This window comes from Salvelinus namaycush, chromosome 21 (assembly GCF_016432855.1).
Source record: "Salvelinus namaycush isolate Seneca chromosome 21, SaNama_1.0, whole genome shotgun sequence".
NCBI lineage: Eukaryota > Metazoa > Chordata > Actinopteri > Salmoniformes > Salmonidae > Salvelinus > Salvelinus namaycush.
Window position 1 is genome coordinate 16307926 of NC_052327.1, and position 18717 is coordinate 16326642.

An 18717-nucleotide genomic window follows, 5' to 3' on the forward strand; every position below is an offset into this window, starting at 1 on the left:
ATTATTGCATGGTTTATTTTTCCGTAAAGTTTTTTTGAAATCTGACACAGCGGTTGCATTAAGGAGAGGTATATCTATAATTCCATGTGTATATCATCTACATTTATGATGAGTATTTCTGTTGAAACGATGTGGCTATGCAAAATCACTTGATGTTTTTGCAACTAGTGAATCTAACGCGCCAATGTAAACTCTGATTTTTTGATATAAATATGAACTTAATCAAACAAAACATGCATGTATTGTGTAACATGAAGTCCTATGAGTGTCATCTGATGAAGATAATCAAAGGTTAGTGATTAATTTTCTCTATTTCTGGTTTTTGTGAAAGCTATCTTTTGCTGGAAAAATGGCTGTGCTTATTGTGGTTTTGTGGTGACCTAACATAATCGTTTGTAGTGCTTTCGCTGAAAAGCATATTTGAAATCGGACACTTTGGTGGGATTAACAACAAGATTACCTTTAAAATGATATAGGACACATGTATGTTTGAGGAATTTTAATTATGAGATTTCGCCCTGCACTTTCACTCGCTGTTGTCATATCATCCCGGTAGCGGGATGGCAGCCATAAAAGGTTAACTAACCTCCAAATGAGCTTCAATGCCATACAACACTCCTTCCGTGGCCTCCAACTGCTCTTAAACGCTAGTAAAACCAAATGCATGCTTTTCAACCGTTCGCTGCCCACACCCGCACCCACAAAAAATGAATCGAGCAAGGATTTGCTTAGCTTCTTTCTATCCCGTTGAGTAAAGATGTTTACGCAAGGAGGAGCATGGGTTTTCTGTGTTCCTACTGTCTTTAGTAGTTGTTTTAATCTTCTATAAAAGGCTATTTTGATATTTGAGAATGTCTGAAACTAGCATCACTACCCTGGACGGTTCTGACCTAGAATATGTGGACAACTACAAATACCTAGGTGTCTGGCTAGACTGTAAACTCTCCTTCCAGACTCATATTAAGCATCTCCAATCCAAAATCAAATCTAGAATCGGCTTTCTATTTCGCAACAAAGCCTCCTTCACTCACGCCGCCAATCTTACCCTCGTAAAACTGACTATCCTACCGATCCTCGACTTCGGCGATGTCATCTACAAAATAGCTTCCAATACTCTACTCAGCAAACCGGATGCAGTCTATCACAGTGCCATCCGTTTTGATACCAAAGCCCCTTATACCACCCACCACTACGACCTGTATGCTCTAGTCGGCTGGCCCTTGCTACATATTCGTCTCCAGACTCACTGGCTCCAGGTCATCTATAAGTCTATGCTAGGTAAAGCTCCGCCTTATCTCAGCTCACTGGTCACGATAACAACACCCACCCGTAGCACTCGCTCCAGCAGGTATATCTCACTGGTCATCCCCAAAGCCAACACCTCCTTTGGCCGCCTTTCCTTCCAGTTCTCTGCATGTTAGTGACTGGAACGAATTGCAAACATCGCTGAAGCTGTTTCCCTCACTAACTTTAAACATCAGCTATCTGAGCAGCTAACCGGTCTCTGCAACTGTACATAGTCCATCTGTAAATAGCCCACCCAATCTACCTACCTCATCCCCATATTGTTTTTATTTACTTTTCTGCTCTTTTGCACACCAGTATCTCTACCTGCACATCATCATCTGCTCATTTATCACTCCAGTGTTAATCTGCTAAATTGTAATTATTTCACTACTATGGCCTATTTATTGCCTACCTCCTCACGTCATTTGCACACACTGTATATAGACTTTCTTTTTTTCTATTGTGTTATTGACTGTATGCTTGTTTATTCCATGTGTAACTCTGTGTTGTTTGTGTTGCACTGCTTTGCTTTATCTTGGCCAGGTCGCAGTTGTAAATGAAAACTTCTTCTCAACTAGCTTACCTGGTTAAATAAAGGTGAAATAAATAAAAAAGGAAATTGTTGATGGACAACAATACTCTTCCACACAAAACAATGTGCACAAAACAGCCTATGTTCAGCAGGTTAGGTTTTTCAAAAAGTGACATGACAACTTTAATTCCAGCTGGTTCCATTTTGCAAGGGGTCACATTTACAAGAGCCATGACACAGAGTTGACCAAGACCAGGCCAAGCAGATCCCCTGTCACTCAGCACACAGGAACCATGTTCGTTAGAGAGAGCTAACGAGGCAGTCAGCTCGTTAATGGCTAATTGAGCGGTCAGCGCCAAGACTTGAGTGGGCCATCTGTTTGTCACAGTGGAACATCTTGTCACATGCTGCCAGGCTGCAGGGCGCTCGGCTGTATTCTTTTGTAGTGTGATATTAATAGATCCAACAGAGAAAGAGAGAACGATTCAGATAGAAAGAGAGAGCGAGAACGATTCAGATGGAGAGAGGGAGAAAGAGAGAGAGGGAACGATTCAGATGGAGAGAGGGAGAAAGAGAGAGAGAGGGAACGATTCAGATGGAGAGAGGGAGAAAGAGAGAATGAATAACTAAAGGGGGAGGGAGAATTGGAGAGGTAGGAGTGACAGAGCGATAGAAAAGGAAATGAGAGAAAGAATGCCTAAAAGGAAATGTGTGGTGAATGCCTCCTAGTCAGGTCATATCCAACTGTCTTAGTGGAGCCTGTTTTGATTGACTGTACAAAGAGGCTGCCAGTACATTAAGACATGAAGGAATCCTATTGTATCCCAGTCCCTATTAGGATGGCTCAAGGTTGCTTTTATTTTCAGTTTGAGGAAGACCGAGAATTGGAGCTGCTTACATGCTGACCAGACCGCGTGTGTCCGCGTGGATTTTGTCTACCCACACCAGACGCGATCAGGACACGCAGGATGAAATATCAAAACGAACTCTGAACCAACTATATTAATTTGGAGACATGTCGAAAAGCATTAAACATTTATGGTTATTTAACTAGCTTGCTGTTTCTAGCTAACTTGTCCTGGGATATAAACATTGGGTTGTTATTTTACCTGAAATGCACAAACTCTTCTACTCCGACAATTAATCCACAGATAAAAGGGTAAACCAAGTTTGTTTCTAGTACTCTCTCCTCCTTCATGCTTCTTCTTCTTTTTTGGACATTATATAGCAGTTGGCAACCAACTTTAAGGTGCATTACCACTACCAACTGGACTGGAGTGTGGACCTCAGTTCATCTTTCAATCACCCACGTGGGTATATGCTCCTCAAAACCAATGAGGAGATGGCACGTGAGTATATGCTCCTAAAAACCAATGAGGAGATGGGAGAGGCGGGACTTGCAGCGTGTCAAGCATCCCAAATAGAACCAAGTTCTATTTTAGCGCTGGCTGCGCAGACGCTCGTTGGCGCACGAGAGCAGTGTGGGTGCAATGATTGAATAACATGTATGTGTACATTTATTTTGCAATTTGACGCAAGCGGTGTGGGCAGCGTATTATCATTTGTATCCATCGGCATTTTGTTTCTGACACAAAATATGAAAAAAGTATTTTATATTTATTCAGCCTTCCATGTAAAAGTATATCAAGAGCATCATTAATGTGGAAATAGAAACTAGCCAAACTCAGACAGGGGGCACAGTATTGCGCATGTCTGGGTTGCTCCCAAGTCAACCATAGCCACCCAAAGAGTCTCGGTTGCTATGCCAGGGATCTATTGGCGTTGTCGTGGGCGACTGCTCAGCGGAGGTGCTAATTTGTTAATATTTCTTCCGAGAGGAGTCTTAATTAGGTTTGTAAGATTCATGCCTAATTTTGTTATTATGCGCAGTATGAATGAACTAATGAATGTTCCAGGATTTCAGATCGCTCCAAACTTCCTATTTCACGCGTGACATTTTTTGCCAATGAATTAATTGTTTGTTGTTAACCTTACGCTCCTTTGTTTATTTGTTGGAAATAGTCTGGGAGTTTCTCTTTAAATTATAAATCCACTGAAAACCACTCATTCTTATAATTTACAGTGTTAAATAACACTCATATGTGAGAACACAATTTTTGGTGAACAAATGTTTCATTTTGTCATTGGTAAGGTTGGTAGCAACATGTGAAAATCTGTTGCTGCTGAAGTCAATTACAAAACCCACTGCAATGCTCTCTATGGGTTGGCTGGCTGGCTAGCTAGGTAGCTAGCTAGCAAACGTACAGTAGGGAGACACAATAATACCAAAGTCAATATCAGCATGTGAAGTAGCTAGTTAGTGCAGTTTGTTTAGGCGATAATACAGCTATCAATTTAGTCTAGAATCTCACCATGTTCAACCTGCAGATCGATGTGCCTCACAGAGTGAGGTCTGACATTTGTAATGGCCATGCAACGGCACCATGCAATGCACCCTGGACTGAAGAGGCAGACAAATAGGATAAATGTGGTGGACGCTCTGCTAAATTACACGTTTCTCAAGGTAGGAATATCGCAAAAATATGATCAGTATTGAAATCTGACATGTATGATAGACAATTTCGCAATCGAAAAGTAGTTTTCCTATTAACTTCCAGTGTAGTGAGAGCTGCTTTATCGCAATGCTATGTCATACCGGCCAAATTTCTGCCTGCTTGAACAGCAATAGTTCTGATACACATGAAAACATGAAATGACCCAGGGAATCAATAGAACATCTCTGAGATGCACAAAACAATATAACATTCAAAATGGGTGAATCTTTCCTTTAACAGCTTATTGCAGAGGGTTATATCTTATCTGTATGCTGTACTTTACAGTGATAATTGAGCTTCTGTCATAGCTCCTGCTTTAAACTCATAGATTGCCTTTATTTTTTGTTTGAAAATGTGTACTCTAGTTTTGAAAATCAATGTGTACTTTAGTTTTTAACATAATCAAGTTGTTCAATTAAATAAAAATCATCTAGTTTCCAATCAATAGAATGTTGGCATAAAAGGCATAACTATGGCCCATAGTCTGGTCGAGCAGTAATGCTCTCTTCTATGGAAAGTATTCAGACCACTTGACTTTTCCCACATTTTGATACATTACAGCCTTATTCCAAAATGGATAAAAAATATAAAAAAAATCCTCAGCAATCTATACACAATACCCTTTAATGACAAAGGGAAAACAGTTTTTTAGAAATGTTTGCATTTAAAATAAAATAAACAGAAATACCTTATTTACATAAGTATTCTAACCCTTTGCTATGAGACTTGAAATTGAGCTCAGCTACATCCTATTTCCATTGATCATCCTTGAGATGTTTCTATAACTTCATTGGAGTCCACCTGTGGTAAATTCAATTGATTGGACATGATTTGAAATGGCACACATCTGGCTATATAATGTTCCACAGTTGACCGTGCATGTCAGAGCAAAAACCAAGCCATGATGTCGAAGGAATTGTCCGTAGAGCTCCGAGACAGGATTGTGTCGAGCCACAGATCTGGGGAAGGGTACCAAAAAATGTATGCATCATTGAGGGTCCCCAATAACGCAGTGGCCTCCATCATTCTTAAATGGAAGATGTTTGGAACTACCAAGACTCTTCCTAGAGCTGGCTGCTCGGCATAACTGAGTGGGAGCTACTCCTCAGTAAAAGGTACATCATAGCCCACTTGGAGTTTGCCAAAAGGCATCTAAAGACTCTCAGACCATGAGAAACAAGATTCTCTGGTCTGATGAAACCAATATTGAAATCTTTGGCCTGAATGCCAAGCGTCACGTCTGGAGGAAACCTGGCACCCTCCCTACGATGAAGCTTGGTGGTGGCAGCATCATGCTGTGGGGATGTTTTTCAGCAGCAGGGACTGGGAGACTAGTCAGGATCGAGGCAAAGATGAATGGAGCAAATTACAGAGAGATTTTTGATGAAACCCTGCTCCAGAGCGCTCATGACCTCAGACTGGGGCGAATGTTTCCCCTTCCAACAGGACAACGTCCCAAAGCACACAGCCAAGACAACGCTGGAATGGCTTTGGAACAAGTCTCTGGATGTCCTTGAGTGGCCCAGCCAGAGCCTGGACTTCAACCCGATCTAACATCTCTGGAGAGACCTGAAAATAGCTGTGCAGCAACGCTCCCCATCCAACCTGACAGAGCTTTAGAGGATCTGCGGAGAAGAATAGGAGAATCTCCCCAAATACAGGTGTGCCAAGCTTGTAGCGTCATACCCAAAAAGACTTAAGGCTGTAATCTCTTCCGAAGGTACTTCAACAAAGTACTGAGTAAAGGGTCTGAATACTTATGTAAATGTCATATTTCCATTTTCAATTTTGTATAAATTAGCAAACATTTCTAAAAACCAATTTTTGCTTTGTCATTATGGGTTATTGTGCGTAGATTGATGAGGAAAAAAACTATTTAATCCATTTTAGAATAAGGCTGTAATGTAACAAAATGTGAAAAAACTCAAGGGGTCTGAATACCTCCTGAATGCACTGTACATCCCCCGCTGCGGTGAGGATCATGGTTCGATACCCACATCAGCCCTACACTTGTCGAATCCCTTTATTCTTCCCCCTACTTATCTGCTCCCATCCTTTTACAAGTAAATTAAAATGTGTAAGTAGTTCGGAATTACAATCTCCGCCCCCCCAAAAAAGAAGCCGTAATTATCTATCAATAGTTTTCAACAGATTCCAGTCAGAGACAATCAGTGGCAGGCTCCCCAATAACTCAAAGCTGTCCTCTCTAGCCTGTCTTCTGTTTGTGTCCACAGGGATGGTTCAGTCCAGGTCAGGTGTTTGTGCTGGATGAGTACTGCGCCCGATACGGTGTGAGGGGCTGCCACCGCCACCTCAGCTACCTCCGGGACCTGATGGAGTACTCTGGGGACAACATCTTGGTCGACCCCACCCTCCTGCATTACAGCTATGCTTTCTGCGCCTCCCACATTCATGGCAATAGGTACATACATTGACAAGCTCCACAAACAAGTTACAAAAGTGTTGTATACTGTGTTGTACTACATCAACTACGGGTTTTTGCTTTTACTGTTTGATTAACTGAAATGTTGTGTCCGGAGCTCAGACGGTTCCATTCAAGAAGAAAATATCAATAACTAGTAAAAAGACTCAATGTTGTTCATACACTTCCATTCATTGTCCCTCCACACAGACAGTGCATTTGGAAAGTATTCAGACCCATTTCCTTTTTCCTAATTTTGTTACGTTACAGCCTTTTTCTAAAATGGATCAATCTACACACTATACCCCATAATGACAAAGCGAAAACATTATTATATATATTTTTTTTATATACAGAAATACCTTATTTACATAAGTATTCAGACCCTTTGCTATGAGACTTGAAATTGTGCTCAGGTGCATCCTGTTTCCATTGCTTATCCTTGAGATGTTCCTACAACTTGATTGGAGTCCACCATGATTTGGATAGGCACATGCCTGTCTATATAAGGTCCCACAGATGACAGTGTATGTCAGAGCAAAAACCAAGCCATGAGGTCGAAGGAATTATCCGTAGAGCTCCGAGACAGGATTGTGTCGAGGCACAGATCTGGGGAAGGGTACAAAAAAAAAATCTGCAGCATTGAAGGTCCCCAAGAACACAGTGGCCTCCATCGTTCTTAAATGGAAGAAGTTTGGAACCACCAAGACTCTCCATAGAGCTGGCCGCATGGCCAAACTGAGCAATCGGGGGAAAAGGGCCTTGGTCAGGTGGGTGACTGTCATGACTGTCCTGTGTGGATCAGAATGGGTCAGATCAGACTGGTGGGAGGGTAACAGTAATCAGGCCTCTCTCTCTCCCACAGAGGGGAAGGAGAGCTGCTGGATGGTCGACCATTCACACTCGGTCGTAAATTAAGCTGCAGAGAACTCTCTCTTTACCCTTTGGTATCAACTAAAGGAATGCCTTTGCCACAGACACTTTTGCCGCCCAAAATTCTAACGTCCAAAAGTGGATAATGGAACAATGATTCTAACATGGGGAATGTGGGAAATGGTCAGTGGGGAGATGTAGACAATTAATGTCATATTGTTTTTCATTTTGTGATGTTATTAAAAAACTATGGACCAAATACTGTAACTTGGAAAGAATACCCCCTTTATCTGTCAAGTTTCCATCCAATATGTTGTACATATAATATGAAAAATGAGGAGAGTATTTCTGTTAAGAGAGGAATGTGATTTTAGGAGTCATAAGAGATAACTTCTAAACATATCCTTGGCACAATAAATAGCCACGCCCCGAGTGAGGTCAGAGAGCTTGTCAGCATGACGGAACACCCCTTTTGGCCAGAGTACATAAAAAGCCTTTGTAACGAAATTAACATTAGACCAGGAAACGTGAGGCGAGAGCTACATATTTTAATGTAGCTGTAGCTCATGTCCATCCTGGTCCGAATCCTAAATACCAACACAAGGAGGAAGAGGCGAGAAGCTCACCTCAGACAATCACTGGTATAGCTGGTTAGCTGTCTTAAGTCAGATATTGAGAAAAGCGAATCTAAGTGAGACTATCCTACTACGCTCGTCACCAATGGGAATCGTCGGCATGGCTGGTTATCTTCCAGAGTGAACAACCACAGAAGACGGGAAAGGGGAGACCCCTTTCGGACAATCAGAGTCATACAGCCGGAAGGCCAACAACTTTCCGAGAAGGCTTGGTTCCGACCGAGATAAATGACGAACAAAGGAATTTCACACGTACAGTTGAAGTCGGAAGTTTGCATACACCTTAGCCAAATACATTTAAACTCAGTTTTTCACAATTCCTGACATTTAATCCTAGTAAAAATTCCCTGTCTTAGGTCAGTTAGGATCACCACTTTATCTTAAGAATGTGAAAAGTCAGAATAATAGCAGAGAGAATGATTTATTTCAGCTTTTATTTCTTTCATCACATTCCAAGTGCGTCAGAAGTTTACATATACTCAATTAGTATTTGGTAGCATTGCCTTTTACATTTTTTAACTTGGGTCAAACGTTTCGGGTATTCTTCCATAAGCTTCCCACAATAAGTTTGTTGAATTTTGGCCCATTCCTCCTGACAGAGCTGGTGTAACTGAGTCAGGTTTGTAGGCCTCCTTGCTCGCACATGCTTTTTCAGTTCTGCCCACAAATGTTCTAAAGGATTGAGGTCAGGGCTTTGTGATGGCCACTCCAATACCTTGACTTTGTTGTCCTTAAGCCATTTTGACACAACTTTGGAAATATGCTTGGGGTCAATGTCCATTGGGAAGACCCATTTGCGACCAAGCTTTAACTTCCTGACTGATGTCTTGAGATGTTGCTTCAATATATCCACATAATTTTCCTGCCTCATGATGCCATCTATTTTGTGAAGTGCATCAGTCCCTCCTGCATTAAAGAACCCCCACAACATGATGCTGCCACCCCCCGTGCTTCACGTTTGGGATGGTGTTCTTCGGCAAGCCTCCCCCTTTTTCCTCCAAACATAAGGATGGTCGTATTTCTACAAAAAGTATGATCTTTGTCCCCATGTGCAGTTGCAAACCGTAGTCTGTCTTTTTAATGGCGGTTTTGGAGCAGTGGCTTCTTCCTTGCTGAGCGCCCTATCAGGTTATGTCGATATAGAACTATTTTTATTGTGGATATAGATACTTTTGTACCTGTTTTCTCCAGCATCTTCACAAGGTCCTTTGCTGTTGTTCTGGGAATGATTTGCACTTTTCGCACCAAAGTACGTTCATCTCAAGTAGACAGAACACGTCTCCTTCCTCAGCGGTATGACGGCTGTGTGGTCCCATGGTGTTTATACTTGCGTACTATTGTTTGTACAGATGAACGTGGTACCTTCAGGCGTTTGGAAATTGCTCCCAAGGATGAACCAGACTTGTGGAGGTCTCAATGTTTTTTATGAGGTCTTGGTTGATTTCTTTAGATTTTCCCATGATGTCAAGCAAAGAGGCACTGAGTTTGAAGGTAGACCTTGAAATACATCCACAGGTACACCTCCAATTGACTCAAATTATGTCAATTAGCCTATCAGAAGCTTCTAAAGCCAAGACGGAATTTTCTGGAATTTTCCAAGCTGTTTAAAGGCACTGTCAACTAAGTGTATGTAGACTTCTGACCCACTGGAATTGTGATACAGTGAGTTACGTGAAATAATCTGTCTGTAAACAATTCTTGGAAAAATGACTTGTGTCATGCACAAAGTAGATGTCTTGACCGACTTACCAAAACTATAGTTTGTTAACAAGAAATTTGTGGAGTGGTTGTAAAAAAAGTTTTAATGACCCCAACCTAAGTGTGTGTGAACTTTGACTCAGTACCGGTTGTCCTTGTATATGATCTCATTATTGTTATCTATTTTTATTTGAAAATGTTCTTACTTTTTAACTTTGCATTGTTGGGAAAGGGCTGGTAAGTAAGCATTTCACAGTAAAGTCTACACCTGTTGTATATTCGGCGCATGCAACAAATAGATTTTTTTTCATGCATAGGCTGTCATACACATATAGAAAAGCGTGTATACCTATTATTTCACATTTCAGGATTTCTCCTTTCAGAAATCAAGGATTTTATTTGTGTCCTGGCTAAAAGAATATTTCAAAGAAAAACTGGGGGCTTTTGTGTAATGTGAAGACGAGTCTTGCAAAGGGACTTGACAGTGCCATAATAGTAACCACCCGGTTTGGCTCCTTCTTTGCAGTGGCTATGTTGGGCCTCTTTTCTCAATTATTTGAGGAGGGAGAACGTGTACAGAGACTTTCACAAATGACTACTTAACTTTTAACTCTGCATCAGAGCATAATATGATTAGAACATAATTATAGGTTCTGCATCAGCTTTTAATAGGTAATGATAATTGTTCCCATTCCTCCCTACTTGTTTTCTCTCTTTGTTGTTGTTGATCATGATTCATTTCTACACACAATTTCTTCAACCATATATGGTTGAGTTTTATCATTTAGATTGAACTAAATATCTAAGGTTTTTACATCCCAAAAATGTTTCACATCCAACAAATAGTTATAATCATATTTTCAGGACGTTTAACACTAACACGCAAGTTATTCGTTTATTGTATTTAGTCCGATATGAGCAGTATACCTTGGCCACTTGTCGGCTTAACAGCTCCACTCTGTTTCCTACTTACTGTTCTCTTACGGCTAATAGTTTCCCCACTTACCTCAAATAACCCCTGCTTGACTTCCCCTGTGATAAATGCTAATATATGTGCTTTCTCTCTTTGCTCAGTAATTTAGCAAATTAGAACAGTAATGATTAGCCTCTCTGGGTAATCACCACGTATAAACGTGAGAGATTGCTGGAACTGGCTTTTTGTCAGTTGGAGCCCTAATTTGAATAATTGATGCCTATTCAGTACTCTCGATGTTGCCTGAGGGGTTGCGGAATGGAGTGGAGGCATTGAGTAGCATGAGGCCACAGACAGAGAGAATGGAGGTAGTTTTATGCAACAGCTTTAAGCAATCTGTAAATTGTCTTGTCAAAACTGCTGGGCCTGTTTCTAAATGAAGGGGATGGACCTTGGCGAATGTATACTTTATTTAAAAATATATAAATTATATGAAATCTGTCAGATCTACTGTGTACAAAACCCATGCCCTTTTTTGTGATGTGTGGGTGCGTACCCCTGCATTTTGGGATTAGCCTTTGCACTTGGAGACCAATAGTTGTCAAAGAACTGGTTGATTTGAGGGTACTATTTCCTTATCAGAGCTGTCATTTTCGGCTTCTCAGTTATTTAGTTAGAGGCTGTTGAACAAAATTCAATTTCTGCCAGATAATGTAAGTCTTTCACAGTCACACTCTTTGTACAATGGTTGTGAATGTGGCTTGTGATTTCTGGAAAAAAAGTTGTCCTTGAAAAGCAGACACATGCTAACTTTGCAACAACTTTTGTGGATCACTGGTTTTGATTGACTCGTTGAGCTTTGCCACCGCCATGGGTTCGTGCAGGTTTGGCGTCCATCTTCATGGAGACAGGTGTGTTTGGGAGCAGAGCAAGGTTAAAGGAGTCCATGGCAAGGAGGGCCAAAGGGCAGCACTGTGAGCTGTTATGAGCCGTGTGGAAAGTGACAGTGGACACATCATCTTCTGCTCACCTCCCTCTTACCTGTCACTTCCTATCCCACGTTTCTCAGAGATGTCCGGCTCTCATGAGCTCGGAATGTGACAGGAGCTTTTACTTCTGCAACCCCGACTCCCCCATGCCACCCATCCCCTGTGTCTCCTAACTGTCACCCATCCCTGTTCCCCATGCTGCTAAAGGGAGGAGACACACACACACACACACGGTGCCCTGCCACGCATGGCCGCTGCCTCACCGTCAGATGACGCCCACTCCGTCGGATGTGATTAACCCAGAGATCCTGAGGTTTGGAGCGTGTTCGAACATGACAGTCAACACTTACAGATGAGCCATATCCACTGTAAACACCCTGACAGTAACCTACAGCCCCATCCTGGAGCCTGTTAACCCTTTGTGAGTGGGGGTCAGCGTTTAGCCTCCACTCAAACACGCTCGCTTCATTTAGCAGCAACAATGCCTCTGCCCTCGACAAGCTGTTGCACTGCATCCAACTCTGACGTGTGCGGCCAAGCATGAAGGGACGTTTGATTGGATTTGATAGCAGTCAGAGAAAAGCTATTATGGGAAAGCCAGTTACAAGCACAGGGGTTGTACTTTATATTTGAATGGCCTATCCGGGTATTTTCAATTTGGCCTGTTGCCAACCATTTTTGGGTAACAACGCTGGCTTAGAATGCTGGTACACTTTGAATGTGACAAGGATGTCAACATAGAGATGTTATGTATCAGAGGACTGAACAACTGAAGTGATAGTCTATTTCTTATCTGACTCCATACTACAAAACTGTCAGTATTGACCAACCTTGCAATCTGGTGTTTTGCTTGTGTTAATGTGACTATATTTGTATAATTCATTTTCAGCAACTGGTCAGCTCTCAGGATCCATGGGCTTGGGCTGGGACTAAGGTCGAGTGTGTGAGGCTTAGTGTATGGCCAAAGGCTGAAGATGGGGAAGCTGCAAAACATGACCCTTATCTTCAGCTGGACATTTGGGCTGGAGTGTGAGGGAGGAACTGAACAAGAAATCCACTGCCTTCTTTTTACCTCGCCATGAAAGAAAATGTCCTTGCCATCACATGAGTGAGCACACTCACCCACCCCTCCTAGCGCTATCCTTTTTGTGTTCCTTTGCGATTAGCTGGTGCTTGTTAAAGGGGGTGGCAGCAGGGGGGGTTAATGAATTGACAGATTTAGGGAACAACAGGGTTTACAAGTTGTCCTTACAAGTGTGGTTGTGAAGAGAGGGCTGCTTCTCATTGTAGACTAGTGCCTTTTGGTAATTAAGCGGAGTTGAAGTGAAGGCCTTATGTTCATAATAATAATAATACATGGGACTTAAATAGCGCTTTTCATTGACCCAGGGTCACTTTACAATTGTGGAAACTAAACAAAAAACAACGCCAGGCATTTCCATCATGAAGTGATAGAAACATGAAACAAAGAGAAGGGGGTAGGGCTAATGAAGGGGAAAGTGTGATGTGTCATTGTGTGTGTGTGTGTGTGTGTGTGTGTGTGTGTGTGTGTGTGTGTGTGTGTGTGTGTGTGTGTGTGTGTGTGTGTGTGTGTGTGTGTGTGTGTGTGTGTGTGTGTGTGTGTGTGTGTGTGTGTGTGTGTGTGTGTGTGTGTGTGTGTGTGTGTGTGTGTGTGAGAGAGAGTGAGATGCTTTAGGAGGGACTGAAAGATGGACTCAGAGTCACGGATTGCTGGAGAGAGGGAGTTGCAAAGCTTTGGAGCAAACCTGGAGAAGGCTCTGTTGCCAAAGCTCTGGAGCTTGGACCTGAGAAAGGCAAGGTGGCCTGCTGTGGTGGAACGGAGTGAGCGTATGGTTTGGTAGATGAAGGTCAGAGAGGTAAGGGGGGACAAGGTGGTGAAGAGCTTTGTAGGTCTTGTCATAATGCGGTGGGAGACAGGGAGCCAGTGGAGTTCACAGCAGATGGGGTGATTTTTTTGCCAGGACTTAGTGTGGCTAAGGAGTTGGGCTGCAGAGTTCTGAACCATTTCTCCTTATGCCGGAGAGTAGTCAGTTGCAGTAGTCGAGACCGGAGAAGATACATGCGTGGATGAGGTTTTCAGCAGGCGGACAGGAGAGGGAGGACCTGACTTTGGCAATATTGCGTTGGATGGAATAATTAGGTTTTGACAGACTGTCGGATGTGCGGGTCGAAGGAGAGGGTCCAGGATGACGCCAAGGTGCGTGCGATGAGGGAGAGACAATTGCGTCATCAATGGTGAGGTTGACTGAGGTGGGTCTGATGAGGGATTTGGTGGTGATCTGGGTATCGTCGGCGTAGCAGTGGAAGTCAAGGTTGAAGTGGTGGAGGATCTGACCAAGGGGGAGGATGTAGATGATGAAGAGTAAAGGGCCCAGCACAGAGCACTGAGGGACACCCTGTGTGAGCAGTGGAGTCAGAGGTATGGCCATTGAGGGATATGTAGTGGTTCTGGTTGGTGAGGTATGATTGTAGCCAGGAGACTGCTGTGCCCTCAACATCCAGGCCCTCCAGTCTGTTGAGCAGGACTTTATGGAGAAATATGACGTAGGTTGAGGCCAACAGAGCAGATAAGATCAAGTTATTGTCCGTTAGTGTGAGTGGGAAAATTGACATGTTGGGTAATATTGAAACTGTTTAGATCAGCAATGAAATCGGAGGCAAGTTTTGAGTTAGATAAGTCCACGTGAATATTCATATCGCCAAGCAACAGTAAGCGGGGGGAGAGTGGGACAGCAATGGTGAGTTGTTCAGACAGGAATGATTAATTAACTTTAGGGGGACGGTACACAAGGCTAGTGGTCATGGAGCAGGATTATTTGTAAGCAATGTATTCAAATAAGGAGTTAATAGGGAGATAGAGACTACAAGCTTCTACAGTTGAAGTCAGAAGTTTACATACACCTTAGCCAAATACATTTAAATTGTTTTTCACAATTCCTGACATTTAATCCCAGTAAAAATGCCCTGTCTTAGGTCAGTTAGGATCACCACTTTATTTTAAGAATGTGAAATGTCAGAATAATAGTAGAGAGAATTATTTATTTCAGCTTCTTTTTCTTTCATCACATTCCCAGTGGGTCAGAAGTTCACATACACTCGATTAGTATTTGGCAGCATTGCCTTTAAATTGCTTAACTTGGGTCAAACGTTTTGGGTAGCCTTTCACAAGCTTCCCACAATAAGTTGGGTGAATTTTGGCCCATTCCTCCTGATATAGCTGGTGTTACTGAGTCAGATTTGTAGGCCTCCTTGCTCGCAAACGCTTTTTCAGTTCTGCCCAAAAATGTTCTATGGGATTGAGGTCAGGGCTTTGTGATGGCCACTCCAATACCTTGAATTTGTTCTCCTTATGCCATTTTGCCACAACTTTGGAAGTATGCATGGAGTCATTGTCCATTTGGAATACCCATTTGAGACCAAGCTTTAACTTCCTGACTGATGTCTTGAGATGTTGCTCCAATATATCCACATCATTTTCCTCCTCATGATGCCATCTATTTTGTGACGAGCACCAGTCCCTCCTGCAGCAAAGCACCCCCACAACATGATGCTGCCACCCCCGTGCTTCACGGTTGGGATGGTGTTCTTTGGCTTGCAAGCCTCCCCCTTTTTCATACAAACATAACGATGGTCATTATGGCCAAACAGTTCTATTTTTGTTTCATCAGACCAGAGGACATTTCTCCAAAAAGTACAATCTTTGTCCCCATGTGCAGTTGCAAACCGTAGTCTGGCTTTTTTATAGCGTTTTTGGAGCAGTGGCTTTTTCCTTGCTGAGCAGCCTTTCAGGTTATGTCGATATAGGACTCGTTTTACTGTGAATAAAGATACTTTTGTACCTGTTTCCTCCAGCATCTTCACAAGGTCCTTTGCTGTTGTTCTGGGATTGATTTGTGCACTTCGCACCAATGTACGTTCATCTCTAGGAGACAGAACGCGTCTCCTTCCTGAGGGTATGACTGCAGCTTGGTCCCATGGTGTTTATACTTGTGCACTATTGTTTGTACAGATGAACGTGGTACCTTCAGGTGTTTGAAAATTGCTCCCAAGGATGAACCAGACAATTTTTTTTATGAGGCCTTGGCTGATTCCTTTAGATTTTTCGATGATGTCAAGCAAAGAGGCACAGAGTTTGAAGGTAGGCCTTGAAATACATCCACAGGTACACCTCCAATTGACTCAAATGATGTCAATTAGCCTATAAGAAGCTTCTAAAGCCATGACATCATTTTCTGGAATTTTTCAAGCTGTTTAAAGGTACAGTCAATTTAGTGTATGTAAACTTCTGACCCACTGGAATTGTGATACAGGGAAATAATCTGTCTGTAAACAATTGTTGGAAAAATGACTTGTCATGCACAAAGTAGATATCCTAACCGACTTGCCAAAACTATAGTTTGTTAACAATAAATTTATGGAGTGGTTGAAAAACGAGTTTTAATTAATCCAAACTAAGTGTATATAAACTTCCGAATTCAACTGTATTGTCAATCCATTTCTTGAGATTTTTTTTTTACAAAGTCCTTTATTACAGCTAATTACCTTTGTGCATTTCAAATGTGAGATACATTTTTTTTACTCTAAAACCAGGCACATTTTTGATGGAATGGTTTACACTAATTTATTCTAGAATTATCTGATCTAAAAGTCACTTGGCGGAGTAAAAACAGACCAAAAAAAACACAAACAATCAGTAAATTCTTCATATGCAATTCACAGTTCAGCTTCTCCGTTTCGACTTAGTTTTCATTTTAATCTTCAAGTCAGGAATATTGTTGCAGATGCGTGTCATTCTCCCCTGCTAGAGGCTAATACATCATGGTCAGGAGCTCACTGCATAGGCTTTTATAAGCACAACACAGACAACCTCTCCCCCACTCTTCCCGGTGAAAGTGAGTGTCGTTTTGAGGGCGCGCCTTTATCGTTCATCTGAAAAAAGCCCTGGAAGTCAAGGCTAGCAGTCTGGGTAGTGATTGCATTTTCTTCTCTTTCCCCAGAGTGCCTATTCATGAAGAGGCAAGAAGGGAATGGGTACATTGCAAACATTAAAAGGGCAATCTGCAATTGCTACATCCATTTTCAGACTTTAAAATGAATGAAATATAGCCATTCTTGAATATTACTTATAAATGCCTCATGAGCTTAGTTCAACTGTCTAACCCCATCAGAACCACACAATATAAGCTTGTTTTATTCTATTGTTTGTAAACAAACCCTGTATAGCTTCAAAACACGGTTAAAACTATAATTTTGATCAAATTTATGGTCAGTCTATGAATTTGAGATTGGTTCGTTTTCTCCAACCCCATCCCTAAGCCATTTGCCCCAAAAAGTGTCGGGTGTATTTTGTTGTTGTCTGAACTGCAGATTGCCCCTTTAATGAAATGCTCATCAAACATTTGTATGTGTATTTTTTTTTTAGGCCGGATGGAATGGGCACAGTGACTGAGGAAGAGAGAGAACAGTTTGAGGACATAAGAGGCCGTCTCCTGAGTCTATTGGACAACCAGATCATCCATTTTAGGTACTACTTCCTCTACGATTGACGTGATTACACACGATGGTATGTCATAACATTTGTCAGTAATGCACTAGTAACTGAGTATAATAAGAACGAATACTGTATATTGGATTTTTGGTCCAATATACAGTAAGCCTAGCAGTTAGAGCTTTGGGCCAGTAACTGAAAGGTTGCTAGTTCAAATCCCAGAGCTGACAAGGTGAAACATTTGTTGATGTGCCCTTGAGCAAGACACTTAACCATAATTGGTCCAGGGTTGCTGTTCATAATGGCAGACCCTAGTCATGACCCCATTCTCCGATGGTGTCTCAGGAGAGTTGAGATATGCAAAAAAAACATTTCCAATTCCCATATCAATACTAACTTGAAATAGGAAAACTATAAGCACCCACCAAATTATTATTGTTATTATCTGTGAGCTGCTATTCACCATTATTGCGTTATATGGCCTTATTGTCAGGGCCATGGAAACAGACCCAGACCTTGAAGGATGGTTTGTTCAACGCCTGTGAAGGGCCCTCCATCTGGTCCCAAGGAGGAAAGAGGGTAGATGGGGACAAGAAGTTGGGAGGGGGCAGTTGAAAGCATCGGGGGTCAATAGCAACACTCCTCAACGATAGGCATTGTCTAGGCAGTAAACAATAGCCTAGACAATGTTGGGATTATGCTAATATGCAGCAGACAGGAACGGGGTGCATATAGTTCAGGATTAAGGGGGACCACAGCGAAGTTGATTAAGGGCTATAAGAGTTGTTTGGTAATTCCTCACCATGCACGAAGGGACATGTTTGACAGGGACCACCTCAAATCCACTTAAAATATGATATACCTATTTGGGAGAGATATTGCCCTGTAGGTCAGCATCTATTTGCTGGTTTCCAGTCCATTATTACAGGACAAATCAAGATCACCAGAGTTCCGAGAGCTATGCAGTAGAGGTCGACCGATTGATCGGAATGGCCGATTTCAAGTTTTCATAACAATCGGAAATCGCTATTTTTGGACACCGATTTGGCCGAGTTTTAAAATATATATTTTTAATTATATATTTATTTTTTTACACCTTTATTTAACTAGGTAAGTCAGTTAAGAACACATTCTTATTTTCAATGACGGCCTAGGAATGGTGGGTTAACGGCCTTGTTCATGGGCAGAACGACAGATTTTTACCTTGTCAGCTCGGAGATTCAATCTTGCAACCTTACGGTTAACTAGTCCAACGCTCTAACCACCTGATTACATTGCACTCCACGAGGAGCCTGCCTGTTACG

The 18717-nt window shown here is 42.1% G+C and overlaps 1 protein-coding gene across 2 annotated transcripts in view; it reads left to right on the plus strand.

The window, feature by feature from the left end:
* Nucleotides 1–18717, plus strand: part of LOC120066627 (calcium-dependent secretion activator 2-like) — a 248890-nt gene that overhangs the window by 163283 nt on the left and 66890 nt on the right. For both annotated transcript variants that reach the window (XM_039018054.1, XM_039018056.1), the window contains exons 13-14: nt 6609–6796; nt 17348–17449. In XM_039018054.1, coding sequence (XP_038873982.1) covers nt 6609–6796; nt 17348–17449 — 290 coding nt within the window. The remainder of the gene's footprint in view (nt 1–6608; nt 6797–17347; nt 17450–18717) is intronic.